A 15281-nucleotide genomic window follows, 5' to 3' on the forward strand; every position below is an offset into this window, starting at 1 on the left:
AGGGCTGGAAATAAAGTAAAAGTGAAGAAAAGTAAGAAACTTATAGTTGACAGCAGGAAAACAGAAGTTTTGAATGAATCATATCATGCTTTAGATGTATAACATGAAAAAGTCAAGTACAATGAAACACTCCATATGGTGAGAAAAATAGAAAAAAATGTGATTTATGGTACTAGTTAATTTTCAGTCAGTGCAGAATCTAGTCATTGTATGAGACCAAAACTTAACTACTTTTTCAACTTTCACTAATCTGTGCTCTGAGGATACAAATTACATATATCTATAAATGGAAATATCATTCAAGAGACTGACAAAATCAGCTACAATGTTTTCTTGCAAGTTACATGTGTGATACAAGCACTTATGTAGTAGGGGACCAAGCTTTGCAGCAACTAAAGTTTCATTCCAGAGTTAAGAAGTGTTTTTCATACAATAATAGGCAGCATCAGCCAACTACATTGTCATAGATGTCTCCACCTAGATAAATGAAGCTCTTAGAAAAGTTAGGTAGGCAAGAGCAAATGACACTAGAATATTATTAGAAAATGTGTTTGCAAATGTACATATCCAAGGAGAAGAAAGCATCAGGGTTTACTCTGTGACGGATGTAAATTCTGCCATTCTGCCAGGCCAGTGTCCTAAAGGGCGAGCATGAGAAGTTACTGCTGTACATAGGCCAGCAGTAACAACATTCAGGTCACAGTGCCTATGTTTTGAACAAGTTCTCAAAAGATCCTTGTTGAGGGTCAACAATCTACTGTGTCTGTTTACTTTGATACAGCAATTCTTGGTGAACGGGAAAAAACTTCTTTTCAATCTGTAAGGGTACTTACTCATTTTAAAAACCCTTTGAAAATGTTCATCTCTTAGACTTTGATGTGAGTTTGAAGAGGGGGGTAAAGAAATCCAATAGGATAGATATTGTGTACCTTCCACTCAGTTGTATTCTATCAGCAAGTTTGGAAAGCTGATCTGGAAGTCTTCTTTGTTTGATTACTCCCTCAGGTGTGACAGAGACCTCACATAGCGAATATTGATCTGGAGTGGCAGTCACAGCAAACTCCCTGATGGCCTGAATGACCACTTCCTTCGCTGTGGTGTCCTTACTGATCATGATGTATCGGCTTTGCTGATCAGCCTTAAAAACTCTTAACACTTGATCTGGCAAGTCTGGGGGAAAGAAAAGCCATACGTAAGTAGAAACGATTTTAATATATGGTAATACAATTAAGCGAAGTAATCTGAAAAATCTCCCTACAAAAGATAATGCTACTCTTTCACCTCTCCCTTACTATAGCTCTTCTTCCAAGATCCTTACTATAGCTCTTCTTCCAAGATTCAATCAGTCAGCTTACTGATATGCTGCAGGAACACATTTTCCCCTATAGATAACTGAATGATCTACAGACAAATGCAAACACAGCAGTACACAACAGCAGCACACAAGACTGTCAAGTTAGTTGCAAAAAATGAAAAATTTAAATCTAAAGTTCATCTTTATTATATTGAAAGGCCTATTAACCTGACCTAAAATATGCCTTTTACTCTATTTAATATGACCCAGTAATACCTGCATGGTATGTGTTATCTACATTTTATGAAAGAGAAAACAAGTTCAGAGAGATTAATTTGCCCATAGCAGTATCAAAATAGTCTGAAGAATGAAAAAGAGCTGGTTCCAACTGTTTGAAATTTAAGGTTCACCCTGACTCTTAGCATCTGATATAATCTATGCCAAACCAAGAGAGATACATACAGCATTACCATTCTGTTAGAAGGGAAAAGATTACTACAATAGAACAAAGGAAGTATGGGCGGTGCTCACCAGGAGTAGTACTGAAGTCTAAAATGCGATGATGTGACTGCAGTAAATCAGGATTACTGGAGGATAAGGTGCCACTGACAGGCAATGCCGTGGGGATGTGCTTCGTCTGCCTCAATCCTACTATGCTGTCATCTTGAGACTGACCAATCCCAATATCACTGAACAAAGAGGAAAATTAGAAAATAAATAATCAATAAGTTAGAAAGTGATAACTCATCAAAATATAATAGACACAGACCATAAGTAAACCATATTTCATAAAACTTGCAGTTAATGTAAAAATATCATTAATAAATTTAGTTGAAAATTGCAAAAGCAACTACTGCTTAATTGTATCCAGCTCAACTTATTTTGCTGTTTAAGTGTATAGTATGTTTCTCTAAAACTTATGTCTTTTTAACTAGACAAATCATAATAAATATTAGTAGTTTCTCACTATAGAAATATATTCAAGAAAAGATAAGCTCTAGTTACTGACTGAAAGAGATTTAAGAAAAAGCACATTAAGAAGAATGCATTTAGTCTCACTCAACTGATGGCTTCTGCATCAGAATGATAAATTATTTTATAATCTGATCTTGAAGAACTAAAGAAATTGAGTAAAATGAAGAGAGGGAAAAAAAATCCAAACTGTCCCAATTTCATTCTCCAATGTTTCAGGGAAATAAATGAGATCACTATGGAGTCAAATATAAAATTATAAGCCCTGACACAGACATTATTTCTTAATTATACAGAGCATGAAAAAGCAGTGGTGCATGGTGACATTTCTTAGCATCAAAGAAGAGGCAATGGGAATCCAATGACTCACTTTTACTTTTAATTCTTGACTCAAAATTTCTAGTTATACTTTTAAGTCCCCAGAGACATACTGCTTATTATTGATAGCTACAAACCCATTTCCATTTATAAAAAGACTGCTACTGTGGACAACTCTTGAAACATGATTTAATAATATATAAAAATATTTCTAGATTTGAAGAGTCAACTGTTTCTAAAACAAAATATCAAAATAAAACAATAAGCATGCACACACAAAAAATAACTAGATCGTAAGCAAATGGTTATAGTTCTGGCTAGTTTCTATAAATACCTTGAAACAAGGGGAAAGAAAGTTATTCTAAGGTTGGGATGTAAACCAAGGTGTCATAAATAAATGGATACATTTATCATCAATTAAGTTTTCATACATTAGAGCTTGATCATATACCAACTAATTTTTTTTTTTTTTTGAGGAAGATTAGCCCTGAGCTAACATCTATTGCCAATCCTGGCCTAACATCCGTGCCCATCTTCCTCTACTTTCTTTGGGACGCTGCCACAGCACAGCTTGATAAGCGGTGTGTAGGTCCGCGCCCGGGATCTGAGCCTGCAAACCCCGGGCCACCAAAGCAGAGCACACGAACTTAACCTCTATGCCACCAGGCCAGCCCCTATACCAACTATTTTTAATGGCTGTGCTAAAAAGAAATCTAGCAGCATTCTTTTTATTTTGGGGGGAAATGGAAATTATAGAAGTAAATAAGCAAGGGCAAGAGCTTTCTTTTAAAGTGAAGACAAAAATTAAAGATGACTTTAGTGTAAATTCTTCCAAATTCATAGGTAAGTCAATGACAAACTTAAATTTCCATTTAAGCACATATAGGTATGCATATATAAAGACAAAAAGTATTACTGTTCTGAGAAACATTAAAATCTTCACATTATTAGTGGAATTTTATTTTTCAACTATATAAACCAGTCTTTAATGCCAAAAATATTAGATGTAATACATGACATGAGACAACCACTATAGGCTCAGGCTAAAGATATAGCTCACTGGGCCACTCCTGGCACAAATGGCTATAAATACTAGTATAATCCAGGCACACCCAAAAAGAGCTGCCTTCTTAAGAAATGTTTCTTGGCAACATTTTAACACCTAACACGATGATCTAATTCTACTTTCACCTATATCTCTGTGAGGACATTGGGATACTCTTGGATTGAAACTACTTTATATTCAAGACAATTCAGAAATGTCTATCTCTAAGTACATCCTCTTAATGTTCAACTTCTCCAATTCCTCACTGTTACTAAAATTGGTTTTTGGTCTTTGTTGATTTTACAGTCTGTTGACTTATTCCCTCTTTTCTCTAGGTTCATCAACGTTTCTCTCTCTACTTACCTGACAACCATATCTGAATTCTATAATCCTCTTGCCTCACCCTTTTCTTCCCCCCATTCACATCCCTCTACCATACCTATTCTTGCCAACTTCATCATCCAGCATCTTAGCTTGTGTAATACTCAAAATGTTTGAGAGACAGAGAGAAAAAAACAACAACAGTATATCTAGAACATTTATCTGATTGACTAGTGTAGTGGCTTTGTCAAAAAAATATCTTCATAAACACATGCTGATTTCTAGGAAAGAAAAGTTAAAGTAATAACTAGTATTAAATCAAGTCTATCATATCAATATAATAGATCCTGCAGTTTACTGAGCCTTCTTTTAAATAAATATTTTTTTATTTCAATTGTATTACATATATGATTTCAAATAATTTTCATAATACTTAAATGAGTCATATATTTTCTTAAATACAAATCAACATGTTTCCTCAGTGTTTTAAAATCAACACATCTAATTATCTTTTTTCTTTTCCCTTCTCTAGCTTTTGAATATCTTTCTAAATACACATAGAACAAAATTATACATAGTATTCTCATACTGTGTTCCTTGCCAACATCTTGTACTGTGGATGGATTACATCCCAGTTCTTACATATCACATTTCTATTAATACTTGCCAGGGTCACACTGACTTTTGTTTGATTTTTTTTTTAAGGTTCATATTTAACTCATGGTCAAATATGACTCTAAGATCTTTTTTGTTATTGTGCTGCTAATAATTCTACATCTAAGTAATTTATTTTTTATCCATTTAAAAATAAGTTTTTAATCAAGAAGGTCACTTTAAAAATTGATTCGTATTTTCTGTAATGCCAGCAGGCCTAATCCATTGTCTCTTAGAAACTTACTCAATACAAACATACTCTCAAGTCTATAAATAAAACCATCATATTCATTGCTTATCCTTAGGATTCTGCTGTAGACTTTTTTTTAGCTGATATGAAACAACCAATCATTAGAGTTCAATGGGGAAGACACAAGTTTGACAGTCAACTCATCAGTAGTCTATTCTAGGCTGGCCATATCTATCTAATCTGGGGATGAAAATTTTATCTGAAGTGGAACTAAAAAAAAAGAAATGCATGATACAGTCCTGAATGTCTACATCTACTGCTCCTCTGTAGGACCCATTAAACTATCAAAGAAAGAAAATAACCTATTTGTTTTTAAGTTATCTCTTATACCATTGTAGTTTGAGGAATATATAATAGATGAATTTGGCACACCCATGTTATTTAATATTAAAAAAATTTTTGGCTGATGATAATTGAGTTTTATAAAACATCCCTAGACTCAGAAGGAGCTAAAATGAAGAAATAAGCAAGCAAACAAGCCAACAAGCAAAGCTAAAAAAGTGTGACACCTACGACTTCATCTAGTCTGAGCTCCTGGCATAAATAAACAGCCAAGAAGAGATTCAAGAATACACCTGACATTCTGACTGTAGAGCCCAGTGGGAGGAAGGAAAGAAGTTCTGTGCTTGGTTGGTGGTATCTTGGCAACAGTTAAATAACTGAAAACAAAAGAGAGAGGAAAAAGAGAATGGCAAGGATGAATAATAGCAACTGGAAGAAGCAATGATTTGGTTGGCAAAGAGCCAATGCTGATGGTAGACAAGATAATACAGAAACAAAGAAACAGTAGCAAAAACAACTCCAAATCATGGGGGAGACAGGAGCAAACACATATTCTTATTTTTTAAAAGTCCAAATCAGAAAAAAAATAGTTCAAATGAGGAGTTGCTAACCTATCTCTAATGAAGATTGAGATGGGCAAGTAAGTGGAAAAAGGGGATTAAAACAAACTCGATTGTTTAATATTGCTTCTAAGATAACTCATCTGTAAAAGCTTAAAACATTTTTTAGACTCATATGCAAATTAACTCTATCGCTACCTTTGCATATCATTTTAACACAATAAAATAATGCACAGAAAATTTATATAGACACTTACTTGTATGGTTTCTGTGGCAAGATACTGATCCGAGTTTTGTCAAGTATCTTTTTTAGCTTGTTCCTTCCTCCAACAGTGTTGGCTTTACCTTTTTTATTTACTTTTTCAAGTCCTATCACCTGTTCTACATCTACAGCAAGATCTGGAATGGAGTAACGACTGGCCTTTTTGATGTCTCCAATTTTAGGAAGGTGAGGGGCACCATTTCTTTTCTCTTCTGACAGTCTTGTTAGAAGTTCTTTAAATACTAAAATAGAAATAAACAGCACAAAACAGCCATTACGAGAAATCAACAATTCAAAGGCAATTGTAGAACTTGGAAACAGATGAGAAGTATAGACTTCAACTATCAAAACTGTAATCATGTAGAAAAACACTACTCCAATGAATGACTGACACCAAGAATCTGCTTTGTATGTTGCTCTGCCACTTCCCCTCAGAATAAGTTAAAATAGAGTGGTACACTCTATAAATCTATTGATATTTAAAACATTTATCAATAAAAACATTGATAAAAAATAATTTTTATGGTCCTCAAATCAGTAGATTTTGATTTAGATCTAATTACACACTTACATAATTAATTCTATATCTATGCACTTTACTATAAATATTCTGTTTCTTACGACGTTTGAAATATTACTTATAAGAAAGACTTTTTACATGATTAAGACCTAATTGTAAAAAAAAAAAAAAAAAAGACCAAAAGGAGAAAAAGGAAAGTATGCAAAAATACTTACCAAATAAATTGGTTTTCACAGTGATAGATAAGTGTGTATTATTTCTAAGAATTTCCATGGCTTTTGACAGCTGAATATTTTCAAAGTTTTGACCATTTACTTCTAATATCTAGAAATAAAATTATAAAATTAATTTCAGTATCCCAACTGACTGAAGAAAAAAAGACACCAATATTCACCCTTACGTTTGGATTTGGAAATCTCATACCTGATCCCCTCGTTTCAAGCCTGCTTCAGTTGCTTTACTGCCTGCATCTACACTGTCAACAAAGATTCCGAACCCCTTCTCGGAGCCTCCAAGTAAGATAAAAGGCAAAGGAGATTCTCGGGAGGGTTTTGTTAACGTCATCAATCTTCTTTTTGCTTTAGCTGCACATGCAATATTTAACAGCCTTAGATGTCCACCCATTTTCTATAAGAGTTCAGAAAGAGTAGTTTCAAAGGTGGGCTGAATACAATGAACTTAAAGCTGTTGTTTTTTTAAAAATCACAAATATTACCTCTCTTTCCAGATTATTTTCAAATTCTTCTAGAAAGCGAGTCATTGCAGGGTCTCCTTCAAAGTCATTGAAGTGATTATTCACCCACAATAATACTACCCGTGTAACCTGGAAAATCAATTATTTTGAATAGGTTTTCTTAAGTGTTATAAAAATTTGCAATTAAAGTCATTTCAAATAGATATCTAACAAACAATTTTCCTAATAACAATCAACAAGAAAATAAACTAACAACAACAAAACCTCTCAGCAAGGATTTTTCTTAGCAAAGGTTTTATTCCTAAGAAAATAACCCTCTGAAAATATGTATTTATACTTTGAATATAGACTTTACGTTATTTTGCCAAGAAGGGTTTTGAATCTGTGAAGGATGGTAATTAACTTACATCTTGCTTACTCTCAAAATATATTTGAAACAGGTCACGATAAAAACACAGCTTATAATAAAACCAAAATAAATTAATACAAGACAAAAGAAGACAGAAACTAAAAAATAAAGGTAGAGGGCAGAATACACAAAAGGAATGAATAGTATTAAGCCTAGAAAGATCTAATACAAGGGAACAAGTGGTAAAAGGAAGGAGCTAGCTGGGAGTTATTGGGAGTTACATATTATTTGCTACTTTAAGATTTAGGAGGCTTTTAACACCTGAGGTTCTTCAGGAAAAATGAGTAGCCTTTTCTTACGCTGCACACGTGTTTTCAGAGCCCTACACCTTTATACAAACCAATACACACACTCACAGTTATGGAATATTTGTTTTGTACCCAGCAAGAACTACGTGACATTCATTAGACTGTAATTTCCATCAACTTTATCTGTTATGTTCTAAGGGCATCCTTAATACTACTTATAACAACACCTGTTATTGTTAAACAATAACAATTAAAAAATTCTCAATAAAATTTGAGTAAACAAAGTGAGTATAATTGCAACTTTAAATATAAAAGTATTGGTTTTATGCGGCCGCCCCGTGGAGTAGTGGTTAAGTGCGCGCACTCTGCTGCTGGCGGCCCGGGGTTCAGATCCCGGGCGAGCACCAATGCACCGCTTGTCAGGCCCAAGCGGCTGTGGCGGCGTCCCATATAAAGTGGAGGAAGATGGGCACAGATGTTAGCTCAGGGCTGATCTTCCTCACCAAAAAAAAAAAAAAAAAGTACTGGTTTTATTTTATATGAGTTTAATTGTCTAAATTTTGAATAACAAGGTAAAAGAAATTTTCTGTAGAACTGTTTTCAAACATTTATGAACCTCTTAATCAAAGTGAGAAAATTAAGTACACTATTCTAGCAATAAAGAAACAGAGGTGAAAGTATATAGTTAATTTTTAACTACAGTTAAAGTACTGTTTATAGTTCATATACTATGACAAATCATAGTATATAACCTGACTAATCACTCAGGAGTCAAGTCTTGATATTTACATTAATTTTTTAACCATTTTTCAAATTTAGGAAACCCAGAAAATCATCTCCTTTGAGCTATATCTAACACCTGACCTTTTCATAAAATTAAAATTCTGTAGCTGAGAAGCCAAGTTAAAAGTCTACTAGTCATATTACCAGTTAGAAAAACAAGATTCATAAATCATAAATTGAAGACCATCAACTAGCACTACCAACAAACAACCTTTAAGATGTATTAAGTGCTTGCTGTGAGGCAGGCACTACCTAAAGAATTTTACTTCTGTTAACCTTCACAACCCCAGAAGGATGCTGATTATTCATTTTATAAGTAAATAAATGAGTGTCAGGAGGGTTAGATGACGCATAAGGTAAATGGCAGAGGAAATACTCAAACCAAGTTTTTACGGCTGAAGAACTCGGCTGAGATCTTCTAGGCTTGCAAATCTCAGAACATGAAACGAAAAGCATTACTGTCCAAATGATTTCTCTAAGGCCACAGAGCTAGTTAGTGACAGGACAAGCAGTAGATCTTGAGGTTTTTCACTGTTAGTCTCCTGTTCTGGATTTTCCTACCTCACCTCTCCCAAGTCTGTCTCATGTAAAGCAGACTGTCACATGGATAGGAGAGATGAGTGCACACTATGATTAACTCTCAAACCTCTTAAGACTATGTAGTTTATCATTCAATCTGGCCTTGACAGAGCTCTTAAGAGCTACTAAAGACGGTCTGTTTAATATCATTACTGGGGCCTACCAGCCAGCAATGGTTGTAATGAAATGCTGCTCTGGTGCCAATTTAAAAATTATAACTTTTATCTGGAATACACTTACCATCTACTGAACTAGAGAATGCAAATTCCCATGGAACCCAGATGTTTGAGGGTTGTGTTTTAAGACGTTCCCAAGAGAACTAAAGTTTAAAATTTGTTGGCCAAATAAAAAAAGACAAAATCGTCCCATTTGCAACAACATGGATGGGCCTGGAGCGTATTATGTTAAGTGAAATAAGCCAGAAAGAGAAAGACAAACACTGTATGATCTCACTCATATGTGGAATATAAACCAACACATGGACAGAGAAAACTGGACTGTGGTTACCAGGGGCAGTGGGGGTAGGGAAGGGGGTGGGGGTGGGCACAAGGGGTGAAGGGAGTCATATATAGGTGATGGACAAACAAAAATGTACAACCCAAAATTTCACAATGTTAGAAACCATTAAAACATCAATTAAAAAAAAAAAATTTGTTGGCCAATTTATTGGCCTTTGCATTAAAAAAAAAAAAAAAAAAAAGACATTTCTAGGGCTGAACTTAGAAATCAATAACAACAACTAATATTTGTATCACTTTCTTTTTTGCTTAAAAAGTACATTCTCTTGTTCCATTAAAATAATTTGAACATAACTGGCATGACAGATATATATATATTAAAGTATCTTTAAGTTTATATCTGAATATTTCATATTTAAAACCAAACTAGAATATATTTTCCAACCTTATCCCTGAGGCTCGGGTCATTAAACCACTCCAATAACTTTTTGCCCACTTCCATTGGGCTAGAAAGAAAAGTCCTGTAGGTCAACAGGAAGTCTTCTATGAACGTTGGATCCACCACCGAATGTTCTTCCACCAAATGCATTGTTAATCTTTCTGAGGTGCCCTATAACAAACAAAAGGTTTAATTACTATCCTGCATAAATAGCATCTATATGGTACCTTGATTTCAAATCTTCAACATAAGATGAACTGGGTAGTAATATATATAATAATTAATAAAACTGCTGTTCATCAGGAAATATAAAGATTTTTTACAACTGGTAGCTTTTAAGAGAAGTTCCACAGAAAAATGGGGTAGGGGGAATCTTAAGTTGTCATAACTGAAACTACCCAAAAAAATCCTTCCCATGGGATGGGGGCGTGTTTGTCTCACCTTGATGACGATGTGTCCCTTTCTTGTTCCAGTTCGATCAAGTTCTCGGTGTTCTTTCACCATAACAATTTCTCCTTCTTCCTCAACTTTTTGCATGTTCTTTTCTACTTGGTTGAGAATACGGCAGTAATCTTGCTGGGCTATGCAGACAAACTGGAATAAAATATAAGTCACATGTTAATGATAAAGCGCTTGCAAGAGACCTAGCAGTACTAATAATTCAGTATTTTAATTATTTAACCCTGACATTTTTCCACGTCTTTCCCATACTTTCTAAATGAGCGCAGTAATGAACCTTAATCAGACTTCTCTACTTTTTAATGTATTTCTTCCTTGATCAAGAAAAGTTTCCTTTTTAGAATATTTATATGTAGTTTATATTAAAAATCCTAACAATTTTAAAAATCAGAAGATAAAATTAGAAGAGTCCTTTCTCACATTTCTTCTTTGACAATTTAAAAACATTGGGTGAAGGGAGTGGCATTTTAGAAGGATAGATACAAAAAACATTATTACCATTTAATGGGTTTTAAAAGTCTGAAAAGAATTTAAAAGCAACAATTTAAAAATAAAGATGGTTTCAGTAAAAGACACTGAAATTCAAAGATACCCATGAAGTAGATATTATAAATTTGCTAATTATATTGATAAGAAATCATTTTAGAAAGTCTGTTCAAAAAAGGTCCACAAAACAAGCCACGAACTTGCTAAGCTCAGTATTTCCTGTAACTGGTATCAAGGATAATCCTTGCTCTTAAAGGAAAAGTTAACAATAATATACACATCAAGCCATACTCCAAATACAAAACATTTCAGGACTTAGAGCAAACCACTCAATTACATTTCTTAGTAGTTTTTTTTTTTTTTTTTTAAAGATTTTATTTATTTAATTTTTCCCCCCAAAGCCCCAGTAGATAGTTGTATGTCGTAGCTGCACATCCTTCTAGTTGCTGTATGTGGGACTCGGCCTCAGGATGGACGGAGAAGTGGTGCCTCGATGAGCACCCGGGATCCGAACCCGGGCCACCAGCATTGCAGCACGCGCACTTAACCACCAAGCCACAGGGCCGGCCCTCTTAGTAGTTTTAAAGCAAGTTAAGAATGAATTACAGAAATCACTTATCACACAAAAAGACCAGAGGCCAGTGAGGAGACAAGAGCAGATTCTTAAGTAAATAAAAATCATCTTCTTCTCTGAATTTTGAATAATTAAATTCTTATTTAAGAAATCACTTAGGAATGAAAAAAGCCTGGACATTTCTTTTTCTCCTTTAATGTGAAAAGGTGAAGAAAAAGGGAATGGTTAAATTATAGCATATAAAGATAAAATATGATACAGCCATCTAAAATCATATTTTCATAGGACATTTAGAGTTCTGGCTTAATGTTCATGATACTACATTAAATTTTTTTAAAGATGCAAAACCAAATATTGTAATAGTTATAATGACAACGACATCATCACCATCATCATCATCATCACAGTGCAGTAGCCTTACCGGAACTTTCTCAATTTACCCTCCCAATCATCCCATAAGGAAGGTACTACTATTATCGCCATTGTACAGATGAGGAAACAGCTATACCAATGGCATGCTAATTTGCCCAATGTCTCATAATTACATGCTTGCTAATTAAAAAAAAATTATACATAAATATCAAAATCTTGGAAGGAAATATAACAAAGTGTTTATTATTATTTCTGAGCAATACAATTACAAGTGATTTTCATTTTATTTAATGTACTTTTTTATATTTTCCATACTTTCTGCATAATCAATAAAGTTTTTAAAAAGTAGCAGCAGCAGCAGTTCACACTTGAGAAACAGCGTATTACAATATTAAGTTTCTTTCACTGAGTTGGTTGATATAATCTCATTAATTTTTCTATTAAGAGTTTAGAATCAAAAAGTTAAAATTCAAGAGACATAGGCTTTTCTTGTATGTAATTATGCATAGTTTAATTAATTTTTAAAAATAGCTTAAAAAATAACCCATTTTCCTTAACACTGGTCACAGGTACATATATATATGTTTTGAAATATAGAGTCTCTTGTCTCAAAAATATTTTTATTTTTTTATTTTTACGGGACAGTAAAATTGTTCCCCATGTCTCCAAATAATTTGAGGTGTTCTTTCTTATACTCCGTTTTAGAGAATATAATTATATCATTTTCTCATTTATCTCCTAAAACAGAAATATATCACTGAGTTAAAACAACTAAGTAGATAGAGAAAAGAAAATGCTTTTTGAAGAGAAATGTACTGAAATTAATCTTCTTGACTAAGGACTTAAGGAAATTAGAATAAATTTGATTTAAAATTCTTGATGTCAAGACAGACATTTTTGTCATTTCTTCTGTAGCAAACTGAAATAACATCCAGAAAGAAAGAAAAAAAATTCCAAACTGAATTTCTAATATGGCCATATCTAAAAGAAATAAATTTAAGATGAAAACATTTATCTAAAATTTTATTAGATTTATTTTTGCTTTAAGAAGTTTGTAGATCTAATAAGAAATTCATAGGTAAAAAATAATTTTAACTAGTATGATGAAGCCAGTTGAAAATCTGTGAATTATATACATAATTGTTTTGGTGAGGTTTTATACTTTCAGGTAGCTGTTAACACATGAAAGTACTGTATGATCTCAGCACTCTGATAAAAAAATTCAAACAAGATGTTGCTTACAAAAGGCCAATGAGAGTTTATATCACAGGGTTATTTTCTTTGGGGCACATGACATCACAATTGATATTTAGTAGAAAAATTATAGACAATAAAAGAATGAAGTAAAATTAAACTTCAATCATAATACAGTATAATCAATTTTCAACTTATCCATGCAATTGCTTTCTCCTCCAAAACTACTTCTTAAATTCAAAGCGTCATTAGCTCCCATGGTCTCAGGAAAACGTGAGTCTAACACATTAACCTTAAGAGGTTAGATCTATTTAAACTGATACTTTGCAGTCTGTAAGAGAAATTCATATCTAATTGTTCACACAGGTATCCAAGTGTTCATTCCCCATTGAAGGGTGTAGGGCAGGGCTAAGCAATGCCTGGGGATCACTGGCAGGCCTAAGACACATGCAGTGGAGAAAGACAAAGGGAACAGGAGAGTAGAAGAGGAGGAAAGGAAAAGAGGGATAGGAAGAGGGAAAAAGAAAAGAAAGAGGCATATACGGGGAATGGAAAACCATTACCAAGTGCCTGTACCATATGATGTCTACACCTAGCCCTGCCTTCGTCCTTCAAACCAAACAGGAACAAGAATAGACATGAAAGGAGAGAACTGGAAGAGGAGCACACAAAGAAGGGATCCAGAGCAAAACACAACCTTGAGCATATCATGGGATCCAAATAAACAGAAATCAATGTTAAATTTAATCCACTCACTGTTGTGTCCTTAGGCTTAACATGAGCTCAACTAGATATCACATTACCCAGTTTTTATTTTTGGAATCCACTGGACTGTAAGAAAATGAGAGCCAAACCTAGGCAAAGTTGCTTCTTCTTGGTAGAGAGAACACCATGTTTGTTCATTTCATTCAGTAACTGTTGATTGCCTACAATGTGCTCAGTGGAGTGACAGAAACTTACAGAGGCCATTTTAAGGAAGAATGAAAATACGATTCTCTTTGTTTCCTTTACTTCTCCTAACAAGAAGATGGTCTAACATTTGTACTTTCTGACAGATACATGACACTTTAACAGAAATACACTAAAATACTATCCCAAACAAGCATTTACATTAAATGATCTAACTTCTCCATTCTACTATCAAGGGAGTGAATCTCAGGCCTGAGCAGATGGGTCAATGGAAGTATAGAATGATTCTTGAAACCCTTGATTTAACATGTTCCTTTTACAGTGGCTTGGAGTGGAGTGGGGAGAGGAAGAAAGAGACTTTCTCTAGCAGATACATCACCCTTGACCCTCTTTGTATATCTGGGAACCTCATATCAGGAGCTATAGGAGTCTAGGTATCTTAATCAGAGGTTTCGTTTTTAATCAGTTTTCTTTTGGAGTCTACTTCGCTGTCACTCTGAGTTTCCCACCAATTCCTCATCCAGTAAATAGATTAGACTTCCTTCGCTAACATCTACCTACTCTTCCTTTCCCAGAACTCCCAGATAAATATTTAATGTTACCTGGTACATTTGACATTACTTAAGCACTCTGTAATATTCAATCATATAACATTTTTATCAATCATTCTGAAACATTTCTCTGCCTCTTCCATGATTACAAAATTTCTAACAAAAGGCATTGGCCAATTAAGAGATGTTAATGTAATAGCTGAATTCTGAGAAATAAAATAACTTTTACTTGCCCTTTAAGGGCAAAGACTCCAACTGAAATGCTCTAGCAATGCCAACATGTAGAAGGGTTCAGGGAGGAACTGATAAGAGAGAATAGGATAGAGAAACCATTAACAATTTTCTAGTTTGTTTTGACTCAGTTTGGCATTATTATTTTTTGGAATACAGTTCCAGAGCTGAAATATCACATATGATCTCCTTTAAATGAACATTTCCGGGTCAAATAAAGACCTCGCCATTTACCTGCCATTTTGTTTTCCTATATTATGCCAAATAATTGAGAGTCAACTATATTTAGAATGCTCTTCAGGCATTACATTTTCAAAACACTGAATTCATAGCCATTTTTTTTTTCTCTACGGTGCTCACTGAAGGAATTATTTGACAACGTTATTTTGATTCTCTAGGTAAGATGATTTTATTTAT

The 15281-nt window shown here is 33.9% G+C and overlaps 1 protein-coding gene across 14 annotated transcripts in view; it reads right to left on the bottom strand.

Moving 5' to 3' along the window:
- The window catches only part of RAPGEF2 (Rap guanine nucleotide exchange factor 2), a 243450-nt gene that overhangs the window by 18786 nt on the left and 209383 nt on the right, over nucleotides 1-15281 (bottom strand). For all 14 annotated transcript variants that reach the window (XM_014780249.2, XM_014780245.2, XM_014780250.2 and 11 more), the window contains 8 exons: nucleotides 10530-10682; nucleotides 10095-10259; nucleotides 7194-7301; nucleotides 6902-7105; nucleotides 6694-6802; nucleotides 5954-6200; nucleotides 1826-1983; nucleotides 930-1170 (listed from right to left, as the gene is read on the bottom strand). In XM_014780249.2, coding sequence (XP_014635735.1) covers nucleotides 930-1170; nucleotides 1826-1983; nucleotides 5954-6200; nucleotides 6694-6802; nucleotides 6902-7105; nucleotides 7194-7301; nucleotides 10095-10259; nucleotides 10530-10682 — 1385 coding nt within the window. The remainder of the gene's footprint in view (nucleotides 1-929; nucleotides 1171-1825; nucleotides 1984-5953; nucleotides 6201-6693; nucleotides 6803-6901; nucleotides 7106-7193; nucleotides 7302-10094; nucleotides 10260-10529; nucleotides 10683-15281) is intronic.

Source organism: Ceratotherium simum, chromosome 12 (genome assembly GCF_057802395.1).
Source record: "Ceratotherium simum simum isolate JZ-2026a chromosome 12, ASM5780239v1, whole genome shotgun sequence".
Taxonomy (NCBI): Eukaryota; Metazoa; Chordata; class Mammalia; order Perissodactyla; family Rhinocerotidae; genus Ceratotherium; species Ceratotherium simum.